At 40.7% G+C, this 16,960-nt stretch overlaps 1 protein-coding gene across 1 annotated transcript in view; it reads right to left on the minus strand.

The window, feature by feature from the left end:
- LOC124279382 (inositol-tetrakisphosphate 1-kinase-like) overlaps positions 1 to 16,960 on the minus strand; it is a 44,910-nt gene that overhangs the window by 12,144 nt on the left and 15,806 nt on the right. Inside the window, exon 3 of the mRNA XM_046715201.1 lies at positions 9,578 to 9,703. Coding sequence (XP_046571157.1) covers positions 9,578 to 9,703 — 126 coding nt within the window. The remainder of the gene's footprint in view (positions 1 to 9,577; positions 9,704 to 16,960) is intronic.

The following is a 16,960-nucleotide window of genomic DNA, read 5'->3' on the forward strand; positions in this document are numbered from 1 at the left end:
AGTGGCCAGGGACTGGGTGTTCTACAATGCAGTGGCCAGGGACTGGGTGTTTTACAATGTAGTGGCCAATGACAGGGTGTTCTACAATGCAGTGGCCAGGGACAGGGTGTTCTACAATGCAGTGGCCAAGGACAGGGTGTTCTACAATGTAGTGGCCAGGGACTGGGTGTTCTACAATGCAGTGGCCAAGGACAGGGTGTTTTACAATGCAGTGGCCAGGGACTGGGTGTTCTACAATGCAATGGCAGTGACAGGGGTGTTCTACAAATGCAGGCCAGGGACAGGGTGTTCTACAATGCAGTGGCCAGGGACAGGGTGTTCTACAATGCAGTGACCAGGGACAGGGTGTTCTACAATGCAGTGGCCAGGGACTGGGTGTTCTACAATGCAGTGGCCAGGGACTGGGTGTTTTACAATGCAGTGGCCAGGGACTGGGTGTTCTACAATGCAGTGACCAGGGACAGGGTGTTCTACAATGCAGTGGCCAGGGACTGGGTGTTCTACAATGCAGTGACCAGGGACAGGGTGTTCTACAATGCAGTGGCCAGGGACTGGGTGTTCTACAATGCAGTGGCCAGGGACTGGGTGTTCTACAATGCAGTGGCCAGGGACAGGGTGTTCTACAATACAGTGGCCAGGGAGAGGGTGTTCTACAATGTAGTGGCCAGGGACTGGGTGTTCTACAATGCAGTGGCCAGGGACTGGGTGTTTTACAATGTAGTGGCCAGGGACTGGGTGTTCTACAATGCAGTGGCCAAGGACAGGGTGTTCTACAATGCAGTGGCCAAGGACAGGGTGTTTTACAATGTAGTGGCCAGGGACTGGGTGTTCTACAATGCAGTGGCCAGGGACAGGGTGTTCTACAATGCAGTGGCCAGGGACAGGGTGTTCTACAATGCAGTGGCCAGGGACAGGGTGTTCTACAATGCAGTGGCCAGGGACAGGGTGTTCTACAATGCAGTGGCCAGGGACTGGGTGTTTTACAATGCAGTGGCCAGGGACAGGGTGTTCTACAATGCAGTGGCCAGGGACTGGGTGTTCTACAATGCAGTGGCCAGGGACTGGGTGTTCTACAATGCAGTGACCAGGGACAGGGTGTTCTACAATGTAGTGGCCAGGGACTGGGTGTTCTACAATGCAGTGGCCAGGGACAGGGTGTTCTACAATGCAGTGGCCAGGGACAGGGTGTTCTACAATACAGTGGCCAGGGAGAGGGTGTTCTACAATGTAGTGGCCAGGGACAGGGTGTTCTACAATGCAGTGGCCAGGGACTGGGTGTTCTACAATGCAGTGGCCAATGACAGGGTGTTTTACAATACAGTGGCCAGGGACAGGCTGTTCTACAATGCAGTGGCCAAGGACAGGGTGTTTTACAATGCAGTGGCCAGGGACAGGGTATCTTACAATTCAGTGGCCAAGGACAGGGTGTTCTACAATGCAGTGGCCAGGGACATGGAGTTCTACAGGCTTCGAGGCAACCCTGAGTACACAAGTGAGACCCTCGACAACATATACAAATGTTGACAAGACCCTTGTTAAGCGAGAAAACTGTTCATGTCCTAGATAGAGCACAACACCATATCTCATGCCAGTGACTGACCACAAATCAGAACCCATCCAAACCTACACTTGTTTCACTCAGAACTAAATGGCAGCTACTATCAGTAACAACACCTGCTATAACATCCAGGCCACTAGAGTCTATACTTATTGTGATGGTGACATTTATCTCTTTGTGAGAGACTGCCAATCCCAGAACCCCCACCCAAGTATGTAAGTACAAGTAACAGTTCAATATACCTAGTTGTAACTTCTATAGCAGTGATCAGGAAACAGCAGTGCATACAATAGCACAAGCTATTTTGTTTGTTCATTAAAAATCCTGAACAGATGTCTTCATTTCTGGTGTATGATATACTGAAACAAATACACACTATTGACCAAACACATGCATTTCTGGATCCAAGAAACCAACATAATACTGTTTTTCTCTGACCCATAAAATGAGGTATGGACCTCATAAAACGTCTGTATTTGCACAAGGTTCGGGAGGTATTACAGGAGACAGGTAACTACAGCTAAATCACCACCCACTCATCAACTGACAAGTATTGACTGTCACAAATAGATATTGATTTTTATCATTTTTCCATTGGAAAGAAATTTAATGTGAATTTTTCTATTTCAGCAAATCTGCACAACCCAAACCTGTTTGAACAAATCATGCACACCCAGTATGCATGACTGAAGAAATGATGTATTGTCTGCGCCACTGTGTAACTGCCATGCATTATCTCCAACAGCATGTCTCATCAGATAACCACCATGTCTGTGACAAGCCAACTGGTCCCAGACAACACTAATGTCTACAGCGGAGATTCTCAGTAAGGGGTCTTCCCAGGACTAACCTTACTTTACAAATATTGTCACATCATCGCACAAACTGCCTGGTGTAGTAAACACACACTTGGATAAACATGTCTCTGTAAACAGGAATTAATTGTCTTGATAAACAATCAAATTGTCAACAATAGCTCACATTCTACCTGAATGTTTATTAGGGCTCCTTTGCCTTTAGGCAGGAGACCTATTGTAATCGTTCGTGTTTTTATTATTATTATTATTATTATTATTATTTATTCTTCCGCCGTATTTTGTAACAGAGCTACAGAGAGCACCGCTGGACAGAATGCCTTGACAAAAATCACCCAGATGCCCACCAAGGTGTAGATATCGCGCTTTAAAATCTCTAGGCTGTAGGCCCAATAGCAAAGGGCAGATAATTCAAAATTAATTCAAAAATTTCAATTTCAAATGCAAATATCTCTCGTAACTAATGCTCCAATGTGTGCCAAAGTTCTTGAGCAGATCTTAATCAAAATGCCTACAATTTACAGCCTGGACGGCTCAAAGTAAGCTAAAATGCACCCGTTTGGCTATGTTGAATTGAAGTTTTTGGTGATGTTTTTCAGCAGAATGCTGACTGCATACCTCCCAAAATGTGCTGCACTAAAACTACACAAGGGCTCACGGGTTTCAAACGTTGCATACTTTGTGTCTATGCATGTTTCTACACAGTAGCATCGTCAAATGTGCCTATGTTTATATGATGGCGCCATATTGACGCTACTTTTGGGCAAAAGTTGTCTTCAACAACTTTCACGGGCTACTTTGCTATTTTGTGCCAAACGAAACTTACCACATACAACACTTTAAACGCGGCTTGTTCTGAAGTTGCCTTTGGTTGTTGAACATTTTCTGTTCTTGGTCCTATGTCAAAGACACATGATGCGCGCCATATTGGATTGAAGATGTTTATCGGAAATGTGAAGATTTTGTTGGGTAGGCATTTTTTAGCAATCCATAACTCTGAATGTATGAACTGCAGAACGCTGTAAATGTGCAGATATACAATATATACCTCAAATATTAATGCCCATAAGCTATGTTCGCGATATCTTTATTAGTTACGGATATCTAGATGTTTGCTTCTGTTGTTTACTTTGTACTAAAATGTATTTTCAAAATCGCGAAGCGTCATAACTATTTCAACTATGCAGCTAGAATCTGGCCGCACGTAGTAACTAAGTGTGTTGAACATTTTTGTTCTTGGGTGTATGTCAAAATGTGTATTGCTTTGGCTGGCCATATTGGATTTCGATCAGATTCTGATGATACTACATTATAAACAGCATAGTTGCTCAAGTTCTGCACAGAAGGCGGTAAAACTTGGCAGTATGCATCAACATAAGATGCTTAACATTTCGATTTCTTACATGCATATCAAAGTTTGATCGATTTGTCGGCCATATGGCATTAAAATTGCACAAATGCATTATGTGTCCAAACGGCACAAAACAGCATATAACTCCACCACTATTGCCCCAATCGCTTCCATATTTGGTCTGTGACTTGGTCATGAATTCCGATCATTTTTGTCTGGTTATCCCAGAGCGATATCTCTAGCCATTTGGCCGCCATCTTGGATTGAAGTTTTTCATTTATCAGGTTGCCATAGCAACAACAGTTGAAATTCAAATGACTTGATTTTTACAGCATCGTTAGGCACAGTCAAGGGAATGCTGTGTGCAAAATCTCAACACTGTGCGTTTCACAGTTCCGGAGATATTAACTATACAGTATTTTGACGGACAGACATGCGGACAGTAGGCGGACATATTTGTCACTAAATCTGACCAGCGCATATGATACATCGGGTCTGGGCAAAGCAGAAACACTAATTCCTTTCACCCTACAGGTAATAACAACGGCGTCTTAGCTCGCCAAAAAACGTGTTTTTGTTTTGTGATGGACCAGTCAAATGACCTTGACCCCCGTGACCTTGGTGACCTTGACCATTAGAAAGCATTTTCGACATTCTATCAAGTTCCGGGGTCAACTCAAAAATAACGATTTTTAATTAGGGCTCCTTTGCCTTTAGGCAGGAGACCTATTGTAATCGTTCGTGTTTTTATTATTAGGGCTCCTTTGCCTTTAGGCAGGAGACCTATTGTAGTCGTTAATGTTTTTATTATTATTATTTATTCTTCCGCCGTATTTTGTACCAGACCTACAGAGAGCACCGCTGGACAGAATGCCTTGAAAAAATTCACCCAGATGCCCACCGAGGGATACATATCGCGCTTTAAAATCTCTAGGCTGTAGGCCCAATAGCAAAGGGCAGATAATTGAAAATTAATTCAAAAATTTCAAATGCAAATGCAAATATCTCCAAAACTAATGCTCCAATGTTTGCCAAAGTTCTGGAGCAGATGCGTAATCAAAATGGCTACAATTTTGCCTGGATGGCTCAAGTCGCTAAAATGCACCGTTTGGACGCTATGTTGGATTGAAGTTTTGTTGATGTTTTTAAGCAAAATGCTGACTACTTTCCTCCCAAAATGTGCTCCACTGAAACTACAAGGGCTACGGCTTTCAAACGTTGCATACTTTGTGTCTATGCATGTTCCTACACAGTAGCATCGTCAAATGTGCCTATGTTTATATGATGGTCCGCCATATTGACGCTACTTTTGGGCAAAAGTTGTCTTCAAAACTTTCACGGGCTTCTTTGCCATGTTGTGCCAAACTAAACTTAGCACATGCAACAGTTTAAACGCTTTGTTCTGAAGTGGCCTTTGGTTGTTAAACATTTTCTGTTCTTGGTCCAATGTCAAAAGTCACTGGCTTTCAAGCTTAAGGCTGATCAAAATATCTGTTCAACATTATCCGTGTGGAATACAACGTATGGGAGCTAAAGAAAAAAAAACTATTTGAGACGAGCCCCAAATGAAAGAAAAAGAGTACCAAACAAACTGACCCACAACTCCAGGCAGAACACGCTAAGCATCACGCAAAAAGGCTTCCAAGAACGTACCAGTCATCATAAATTATACTTACACTCAAAACTCCAAAGTTTGGAGAGATTTAATGAAATAGGGACTTCTTTATATCACCGACGGCCCAGGGATACATTGCCGAAAGTGTCATAAGTTTTTCACACATTTACGGCACGGCAGATTACCCGTGGAAAGCATGCGACAGTCTGAAGAAAAGCGCAAGGGACGATTATAGCCGGCTCCTTCAAAACGCGCACTGTTTGTTATCGATTCTACACAGACGCGAGACAAGTTGTGCACGCGTTTATTCACCGCGGTCAGCATGGATAGCACTTGAAAAGTAATAGGTAAGTATGCAGTCATAACATCTACATCTATATCTACATATCAACATGTGCATGGGAAGCCTTGGCGACACTTTGCCGGCTTAATTTCCCCCTCATGATGTCCTATAAAAAGACTACCACTGCAAAGCGTGGTTCACGTGCAGATATGGGAGACGATGCCAATTTCAATTGAAAATGACGAGAGCTGGCGGCCAAGCTGGTGTTAAATTAAACTTTCCATTTTTTCACAAATATGTGCGTTATGCTCTAAAAATATATACATAACTGAACGTATGTCTCTCCAAACCATTGGTGGAAATAAAGAACATTCATTCATTCATTCATTCATAAATGAATTGAGTATTTTTAGAGAACACTATATGCTATGATATATGACCACCTTCATTGTGGCACAATAGTTGTGTTTACAAACAATTAAATGTGAATCATGACTTGTCATCTACATGTAACAGCATTTAATGCAGACCAAGAGTATAACAATGTAATGTTGGCACAGACCTAATACCAATGTTATTAATAGTAAGAAGATCTGTTATGTGCCAAAAATCCCATAGCGCTAGGCAGAATTAATATACAATGCAGTAGAGGTGTTATATCTTCATAGTAATTCAATCTTTTGGAAAAGGTATGGCTTTAGGCAGCTTTAAAGACTGTCAATGAGTGAGCGTTCCGGGTCATGGTAAAAGTTGTAGCTGTGGTCTAAGGGGGGTAACTCTGGTCTAGCTGAAGTAAACGCTAGTAAAATCGTTCAACACCGACCAGGCGCCGGCTTTACAATGCCCGAAGAGTAATACGCTTTATGGTAACAATTCGGTGCTGTTTGCATGGATTTTAAAACTTCATAGGTGACCTGTATCGCGGTTATTTGCGTGTATTTCCAGTATATATACCTGCTCTCGATTCACAAATTCAGTTGCAACAGCCCGAGTGTAACAGTGTAATGGATACTGATACAAAACTACTGAAATACCTTAACTGCTGTGTAATCACAAGTTCACTTGCGGAGAGTGGAGTGTGACTGACTGATTGAGTTTAGTTTTACGCTGCAGTCAGCAATATTCAAGCTATATTGCAGTACTTTATATCACCGACAGCCAAGGTTTATATTACCGAATGTGTCATAGGTTTCTCCCACATTAACTATACAGCAGGTTACCCGTGATGCGGAAACCTGCGACAGTCTGAAGAAAAGCGCGGGACGATTATGGCCGCTTGCAAAGCATGCGACAGTCTGTAGGAAAGCGCGAGGACGATTATGTCTGCTCCTTCAAACACGAGGAACTCAAGCTGTTTTTATCGACTCCCCACACACGCCAAGCAGGTTGTACCGCGTTTATTCACCGTGTCAGCATGGATAGTTATGGAAAACTAATAGGTAAGTATGCAGTCACAACATCTACATCTATATTTACATATGAACATGTGCATGGGATGCCTTGGCGACTCTTTGTCGGAGTAATATTCCTCTCATGAAATGTCCTATAAAGAAACTACCACTGCAAGCGTGGGTCCACGGGCAGATATGGGGAGGCTATGTTAATTTCAATTGACAATGACGAGAAGTGTGTTGCTTCAGCGTAAAAGCTATGTAAGAATGCAAATACCGCTCACGGCAATGGACGATTTATCTCCTTTAGACAATGAAAATCTTATAAAATCCATTACAGAATTATATAACTGAAACTAACCGCTTTTACGAATTCAAGTAACAACGATAAAACATAAAATGCACTTGGTATCTTGTTGTTTATTTTCTTTTCTTTATTTTTATTTTGTTTTGTCTATTGTCTAGGGTTAATTAGCTAAAGTAACCCAAAGTGGACACATTTTTCTTGACTTTGTTTTTACACCGACTTAGGATGTCCACGCCACGAAAGTATACCCCTACTGGAGTACCTTAGTTGCTGTAAAACCACATGTTCGCTTTGTGTCAGCGTGAGAGGAACAGCGTTATGGATATTGATAAACGCTACAGAAATACAGAGCACGAGTGCTTCGTGGTCGATATGTCTATTTGGTTGCTGTTGATATTTAGATGGAAATGGTGTCTACCAACAGTGCAGAAAAAATCCGCACTAAACCTCGCCAGGTACCTCTATCAGTAGGCAATGCACCATAATAAAGAGCACGAGGATGTCATTCTTTCGGTAAAATGACACATGAGTTGTGTTGACTGACCGTTAAATGTGAATCACGACTTGTCAGCTACATGTGACGTACATTTACATTCACATAATGTCAGTCACAGTGAACCTTTCAAATTATTTAGTTCAGGCCACAAAATTTTCTGTTTCTCTGACTGTTTGAACAAAGGGTTCTTCTGTTTTGATATTCATGATACCTAAGTGATATTATTTAATGTACGAAAATAGGTTTTGTGATGAGTTTCTCGAAACTGAATGACCTCCCAGTACTTCCAGTCGAAGAGCATTTGACTAGCAGTGATATGATTCATATTAACGAATACCTCTCTTACATTCATGAGATATGTAAGAGATGCAAAAGGCTCCAAAGAAGTAAATCCAAGGAGCCCTACATCGCTGCTCGCAGCTATATTTTGTTTCTGTTTTTGTTTGTTTCACACAGCACTGAGCAATATGCCAGCTAAATGGTGGAAGTTTGTAAATAATTGAGTCTAGATCAGACAATCCAGCTGTCAACATAATGAGCATCGATCTACACACCTGGATCTTCGCGAGTGTGAATGTTTCCAGCTAACAGGAATATCTACTTACATGATGGTAAAAAGTGGACCCTTGACAAAATATAAGTATCCAGCCTGTATTTTCATGACGTGTGTTCACTGTCTTTGCAGATGAATCAGCTGAATATCTTAGACGTAAACTCTTGGTACACAATGAACGGCCATCTTGCAGACAGTAACATGACAGTACAAATGTTCAGCTAATATTGCCACGTAAGTTATTCAGCATTTACAGTGGAAACCTGATAAGTAAACTTTCATGGGACTCGCCAAAATTGTTTACTTATCAGGTATTTTACTTATCCAAACTCATCAAAACCTGCAAATGACAACCATATGCATGTATATGTATACATATGTAACAATGAACAACTTATCAGGGCTGGCCTCCAGTTGTCAGTGTATTGTCAACTGCTTGACGCCAGCAAGCTGTAAGTAGGATGTTTGTTTGACTGGAGACTGACACGACTGCCCCTCATGTCGGATTATGTGGTGATCGCTAATTTAGTTATCCAGTCTCTTTTGTTAAGTAAGTATTAAGCAGTATTGTTTACTTATCCGAGTTTAGTTAACCAGACTCTAATAGTGATAATTAATGAAGAAATTTGCCGGGACCAAAGCAAAGTGTTTACTTATCAGGTCTGTTTAGTTAAGCGGTCTTTACATAGGCGGTTTCACTGTATACTGAGTTCCATAAAGTGATGGTAGATCTATGACTGTCTGTGTTCAAATATAGCAGTAACGATCACCTTAGTGCTACGAATGCTTGGTGCAATAGGGCCCAGTTTGTCGACAAGAGGCAGCTTTCCAACACTAATAACACTGCACCCAGTACTACCTCTGATACATGACCTCACTCCATACTATACTCAACAGTCTGTACCTGACAACTCATTAAATACGATGGTGAGGAACTAGTTAGTTGACAACCAGAATACATATACCTGGATATTTAAAAATGCTGACATCAGCAACATGTGTGAAGCATGTACATACACAAAAATAGAGGAATAAGTAAGAATCCCTGGATGGTAAATTAGGTGAGAAAGTTTTGCACAGTCAGCAACATTCAAGCCATATCACTGCTACTTTATCTGTAAATACCTGGACCAGACAAGCCAGTGACTGATGGCACACAACATGCATGTGATCATGTGACCTGGTGTATGACCCACTACGTGTCTCACCTTGACATTGGCCAGCTGCTGCTGCTCTGTGACGTATCCAGCATCAGCGTGCGCCTGCAGGTCCGCCAACTTGTGTAGGATGGCATCGAAGGGTCCTTGTTCATCCAAGGGGCGATTCACGTCCAGCTGCCAACACAAGTACTTACTATCAATACTTATCTGCTGTAACTGAAGAACCTACCGACACCTCATAACCTAACATATGGTCATATATATACAACTAAAACATATGTCACATAAATCCTATATACAGTCCAGCACCGTTGTCTCGATATTCATGGGACCAAGCAAAAATATTGAGTTATCCGAACTTCGAGACATCCGAACAGGGCATATCATCACATATCACTATGTCCGAAAGAAAAGAAAAGAATTTAGAAACAACTCAACAATCACATGCTAGTCACGTGATTACACAAAACCCTCATTGGAATCTCAGTATGTTTTGATTCGAAACTATAATCCGTTATCAGTAGTGTTTAGTCGTAACAGTGAGTACTTCCTAAATAATTCCTTCTTAATTAAACTTAATTAAATAACAAACAAGTGACACCTTTAACTAACTTAGCCCTAATTAGTTTACACTACCGCATCCATTTGATTCATGCCGCACCGTGTGTAAACGTGTGGAAACAACGTCAGTTCAGAGGGATACTTGCCATGAAAGGTAGGTGAATATCGAGTTTCTTTGCAAATATCCAGTTAAAAGGGTAATTTTGCTTGTTGGGACCATGAAATTATATCGAGATATCCAAAATATCAAGACATCCGTATTGAGTTAAAAGAGCTTGAATAATGATAAATTATGAAGGATTTTGCCGGGACTGAGATGTTATATCGAGACAACCGAGATATCGAGTTATCAGAGTTCATCACAACGGTGCTCGACTATGTATATATGTCACAGGGCAAACCGTTTGGATTTTCAAATTCAAACTTCAAGATTAAAACCTGTAAGCATTGCAAATTCCCAGCTACGTTCTAATATAATCAGATCCAACATGAGAGAAGCAGGCCTAAATGTACTTAAGTGTGAAACATACACCACATTACACTGAAACAGGAAAAGATACACAGTATCTGTCGTGTTATGAGCAGTAGGTACAATCTTCCTTGAAGACACTGGCTTTATCACCGCACAAACGGCTATAGTTTGAATATGCCAGACTAAATTCAAAGGCAAATGCCCCTTTAATACAAATGACATCTCCCAGTGGCTACTGTTAGTGGTCGTCGGACGTCATGTTGTGCTGCTCGATCAACGTAATTGATTATCTCTTCATACTGAGTGTGACTAAACTCATTGCAGGGGCGGCTTCTAATTACAAATTAACTTGTACATTACTTAATCAATACTGCTTCTCTGAAGGCTACTTAATAGCATCATTCTGATGCACAGCTGAGACGATGTTGTACATCTCACAGTCCACACACTACTGCTTTCATATGGAATTCAGGAGAATACCATGCTAATATCTTCCAAAACCCCTTAACGACAAATTTCAAAACATAATGCAGATTTTAAAAAGTAAAACTATCTGAAATAACATGAAGACACACTGAATGCATTACCCTAAACATCATTATTTGTGTATTTCCAGTAAGGTAATTACTGCCACAGTTTAAGTAAACATCCATGTTTCATACATGCAGCCATAGTTCCATGCAGGCAAGCATTTCCCTAATATTTGGGGAAGTAAGTCATCAAGTGCCCTTTAACATCACTCAACGTAAATCCCAAGTAATAAGATTGGTCAGTGAGCCCACTTTCCCTTTGAGTCTGACCGTTTGTCTGGACGCTGGTAGTTACATCAGTTGTCGGCATCGATCACATCTCATTCATCAGAAGTGAGGTCCCGTTTGGGTTGTATATTGCCTTGTGTTCACATCACAAGATAATAATGGAAATTTGTTTTGATTTTACTACTGGGCCCTGTTTGGGTACTATATTGTCATTGTACACATCATGACGTATCTATAAAGAAGCAGTAAGGCCCTGTTTGGGTTTATATGTCTCGTGTTTACACCACCACACATCTTTCAAAAACTACTGAGGTCCTGTACAGGTTGCTTACTCTTAGTATTGCCACCACAACACATCAGAATATAATGAGGCTCTGTTTGGGATGAATACTGTCTCGTATCCACTTTGTCTCACTTTATCACAGTGTACTTCAAATTAAAAATAGGATTATATATCATTCTGGAAGCAAAATATTTTTGTTGGCCAAAGGTTAGTGCAGAATTTTCTTGTTCCTGGAAAGATGTCATGGAATGGTAAACAAGTAATATAATGGTAAACAAGTAATATATCGTGTTTGTACGCTATGGTCCTGTTGTCCCATTTTCTAAAAGCTGGCGGATCAAGCAAGGCATAATTAGAGACTTTGTTCAACAGATAAGTTCGTGTTTAGAACATGCCAGCTGGGGGCATCTATGAATATTTCAGTGTACATGAATCTATCCCCTACATCTGTCCAGACGGCAGTCTTTACCTCCACAACAGCTGGAGGTGTATGGGTCCCACATCTGACACCAGCCTTGTAAGGTAGGATATTAAACTACAATGTGACACACATACTATACTACCTATACAATGTTCAAACTGTCACTAAGAAATAAACCTCCTGTTCACATGTTGCAGACCAACCATCATCAAGGGTAGGTCATGTCCACTGAATAACAGAATCCATCAAGTTTAGTATCACACCCCCGGCATTTCCTCCACAATCAATGAGGGAAAGAATAATCGTAATGTCACAACGACCTCCAAATTAAGTTAGTGTAACATGAATTCAGCAATTATTGCATGAGTCAGAAGAGAGAATTTCTTCCAGAATGTCCACATTCCTGTAGTGTGTTGTGTTGGCAATGCGTCGTGATAGAAGATGAAGGGAGGAGTTATACATAATAACTCTCATCAACAACCTCATGTCCTGTCCAACAGTCACAGTAAATCATGGTTTTATTTCAGTATGAAACACACACATAACATCTACTGTTTGTTGCCGGTGTCTACATTCATGATCATCCTCAGCTGGTCAGGTTTTAGCCTTGTAATCCGCATACACTCTCCTGATCAGCAGCCCAGTAGCCCGGTGTACATCCCCAGTAGCCCAGTGTACATCCCCAGTAGCCTGGTGTACATCCCCAGTAGCCCGGTGTACATCCCCTGTAGCTCGGTTGAACACCGTCATTATCCTACTTAGTGGGCTCAACATGTTTAAGGCTGTCCCTGGCCGATATTTAGGGTAGTTAGTCTGTCTAAGGCTGACATCCTAGAATTACCAACAGCTTAATTATACATCTCAAATGAAAGAACATTTAAGCCACGATAAATTCTTTAGTGCCAGGCATTTCTGTCTAGTTAAAAGACATCTGAGATATTTGGGGAATTCATTCCTAACCCAAAGACTTGTGGAAGAAGTATTTACCCCGTCAAAGTGTGTTTGTATGTGCAACAGAAGTATTTACCCCGTCAAAGTGTGTTTGTATGTGCAACAGAAGTATTTACCTCGTCAAAGTGTGTTTGTATGTGCAACAGAAGTACGAAACCATATTCATTACAAAAACCATTATTTCCACTAGTTTGCTACTAAACTAGAATACGGCACTGATAATACTTCACAGGTGTGTATACACTACATAATGATGATGATGATGATGATGATGATGATGATAGACTAACAGTTGTCATCTAGTTCAGTAAGGCAATACTTGGTCTACCTTCACAAACAGAATTGCATTTGCCACAATATCCAGTCTTTGTAGCCTGAAACTACACAATTGAGCCACTTTGAGGGCTATCATTCTGAACCAGTTCTCATTGTTTCAATTTTACTACAAACAAGAAACTGAATAAAACCAACATTACATGTAAACAATTTGTGTTGTTCTTGCAGGACAAACTACAAAGTCTGAGGACTACTGAAATATGGTATGCACTTGTCCTGATAAAACAAATATAATGCTGTATAGTACAGCTACTCAATAGTGACTGAAGAGCGGACCAGGATAACAACCACTGACAATCAGGGATCCTCACTCTGGATCTAACTCTGGATCCTGACTCAGGATCCTCACTCTGCACATGGGCCTTGGGGTGCGAACTAGCCATTTTCAGATATGATTCAGTTTAAGCATTTGACCTGAATATATTGTAATTCACACTCAGCACAGCAGTTCAATACACAGTCACTCCGTGAGCCTCAGCTGTTGGAGGAGAATAATGACTCATCCAGATCTCTTCAGTTATATCCAAGTTCTGTCAGTCCTCAACTGAGTTATAGCCAAGTCATATCAGTCCTCAACTGAGTTATAGTCAAGTCATATCAGTCCTCAACTGAGTTATAGCCAAGTCATATCAGTCCTTAACTGAGTTATGATCCTTATATATAGCTAAGTCATATCAGTCCTCAACTGAATCAGTCCTCAACTGAGTTATAGCAAGTCATATCAGTCCTCAACTGAGTTATAGCCAAGTCATATCAGTCCTCAACTGAGTTATAGCCAAGTCATATCAGTCCTCAACTGAGTTATAGCCAAGTCATATCAGTCCTCAACTGAGTTATAGCCAAGTCATATCAGTCCTCAACTGAGTTATAGCCAAGTCATATCAGTCCTCAACTGAGTTATAGCCAAGTCATATCAGTCCTCAACTGAGTTATAGCCAAGTCATATCAGTCCTAACTGAGTTATAGCCAAGTCATATCAGTCCTCAACTGAGTTATAGCCAAGTCCTCAACTGAGTTATAGCCAAGTCATATCAGAGTTATAGCCAAGTCAACTGATATCAAGTCATATCAGTCCTGAGTTATAGCCAAGTCATATCAGTCCTTAACTGAGTTATAGCCAAGTCATATCAGTCCTCAACTGAGTTATAGCCAAGTCATATCAGTCCTCAACTGAGTTATAGCCAAGTCATATCAGTCCTCAACTGAGTTATATACCAAGTCATATCAGTCCTCAACTGAGTTATAGCCAAGTCATATCAGTCCTCAACTGAGTTATAGCCAAGTCATATCAGTCCTCAACTGAGTTATAGCCAAGTCATATCAGTCCTCAACTGAGTTATAGCCAAGTCATATCAGTCCTCAACTGAGTTATAGCCAAGTCATATCAGTCCTTAACTGAGTTATAGCCAAGTCATACTGAGTTATAGCCAAGTCATATCAGTCCTCAACTGAGTTATAGCCAAGTCATATCAGTCCTCAACTGAGTTATAGCCAAGTCATATCAGTCCTCAACTGAGTTATAGCCAAGTCATATCAGTCCTCAACTGAGTTATAGCCAAGTCATATCAGTCCTCAACTGAGTTATAGCCAAGTCATATCAGTCCTCAACTGAGTTATAGCCAAGTCATATCAGTCCTCAACTGACTGAGTTCAATAGCCAAGTCATATCAGTCCTCAACTGAGTTATAGCCAAGTCATATCAGTGAGTTATATATCAGTCCTCAACTGAGTTATAGCCAAGTCATATCAGTCCTCAACTGAGTTATAGCCAAGTCATATCAGTCCTCAACTGAGTTATAGCCTTAAAGTTATAGCCAAGTCATATCAGTCCTCATATCAAGTTATAGAGTTATAGTCCATATCAGTCCTCAACCAAGTCATATCAGTCCTTAACTGAGTTATAGCCAAGTCCTCAAAGTTATGAGTCATATCAGTCCTTAACTGATTATATATAGCCAAGTCATATCAGTCCTCAACTGAGTATATAGCCAAGTCATATCAGTCCTCAACTGAGTTATAGCCAAGTCATATCAGTCCTCAATTGCCAAGTCATTATATACCAAGTCATAAGTCCTCAACTCATATCAGTCCTCAACTGAGTTATAGCCAAGTCATATCAGTCCTCAACTGAGTTATAGCCAAGTCATATCAGTCCTCAACTGAGTTATAGCCAAGTCATATCAGTCCTAAATTGAATTATATATACCTAAGTCATATCAGTCCTTAACTGAGTTATAGCCAAGTGATATCAGTCCTTAACTGAGTTATAGCCAAGTCATATCAGTCCTCAACTGAGTTATAGCCAAGTCATATCAGTCCTAAATTGAATTATATATACCTATGTCATATCAGTCCTCAACTGAGTTAATATCAGTCCCTAATGAGTTATAGCCAAGTCATGGTATCAAGTATCAGTCCAAACTGAAGTTATAGCCAAGTCATATCAGTCCTCAACTGAGTTATAGCCAAGTCATATCAGTCCTCAACTGAGTTATAGCCAAGTAATATCAGTCCTCAACTGAGTTATAGCCAAGTCATATCAGTCCTCAACTGAGTTATAGCCAAATATCAGTCCTCAACTGAGTTATAGCCAAGTCATATCAGTCCTCAACTGAGTTATAGCCAAGTCATATCAGTCCTCAACTGAGTTATAGTCCTCAACTGAGTTATAGCCAAGTCATATCAGTCCTCAACTGAGTTATAGCCAAGTAATATCAGTCCTCAACTGAGTTATAGCCAAGTCATATCAGTCCTCAACTGAGTTATAGCCAAGTCATATCAGTCCTCAACTGAGTTATAGGCATGTCATATCAGTCCTCAACTAACTTTTATCCAAATTAATTCAGTCCTCAACCGACTACTCAACCTTAAGGAATGTTCCACAATTAATTCCATCAGCAACATTTTAGTTACAGAGATCCAAACGACAGATCTATAAAATGTGTGGTTTGGTGATCAAATGCCGTCTTATATGCCTTACCCAACCCTCTGGTTGTATCTGGGCCACACAAGTGGGTTACAGCACACTCCTGGAGGTGATACGGATGTTATCAACATACAATAACTGTGTAATCATCCAAGTTGTCACAGGTATCATTACATCTGTGTACATTGTCCAACAGTATGACCCTGACCTTTTGTCCATGCTATTGGCCATGTATTGACCGTATCAAACGTCTACACCCCAGTGTCCATAGTTTTGTAATATTGTATGATACATGATATTCCCCAACTCAACCCAGGAGTCCCGTACTAAGTTACATGCCAACAATACAACACAACAGCAGTGTTCTATATCACAATACATAAATCTGGCTGTGTAACACTTCATAACCAGGGGTGGAAATAACTTTAAAATTGCTAGTGTACACCGGTACAGTGGCACATGTAAAATCACTTGCCCTGATAATATTTCCTCTATACTGGCTGATTTTCTTTTTGATTTTTTAGGCAAACAACATAACTTAAATTGGAAAGTCAACTGGACACCGGTACAGTGTGATATAAACATTTGCTTACCCGACTGGAAAAGACACTGGATTCGGACGTCGGGCAATGGGTTATTTCCACCCCTGATAACAATCAACATAAACATAAACATCCACTTTGTCAGAAATAAAAACACCTTTGATATTTATTTAAATCCATA

Source organism: Haliotis rubra, unplaced genomic scaffold (genome assembly GCF_003918875.1).
Source record: "Haliotis rubra isolate DU_JTF1 unplaced genomic scaffold, ASM391887v1 Scf25, whole genome shotgun sequence".
NCBI lineage: Eukaryota > Metazoa > Mollusca > Gastropoda > Lepetellida > Haliotidae > Haliotis > Haliotis rubra.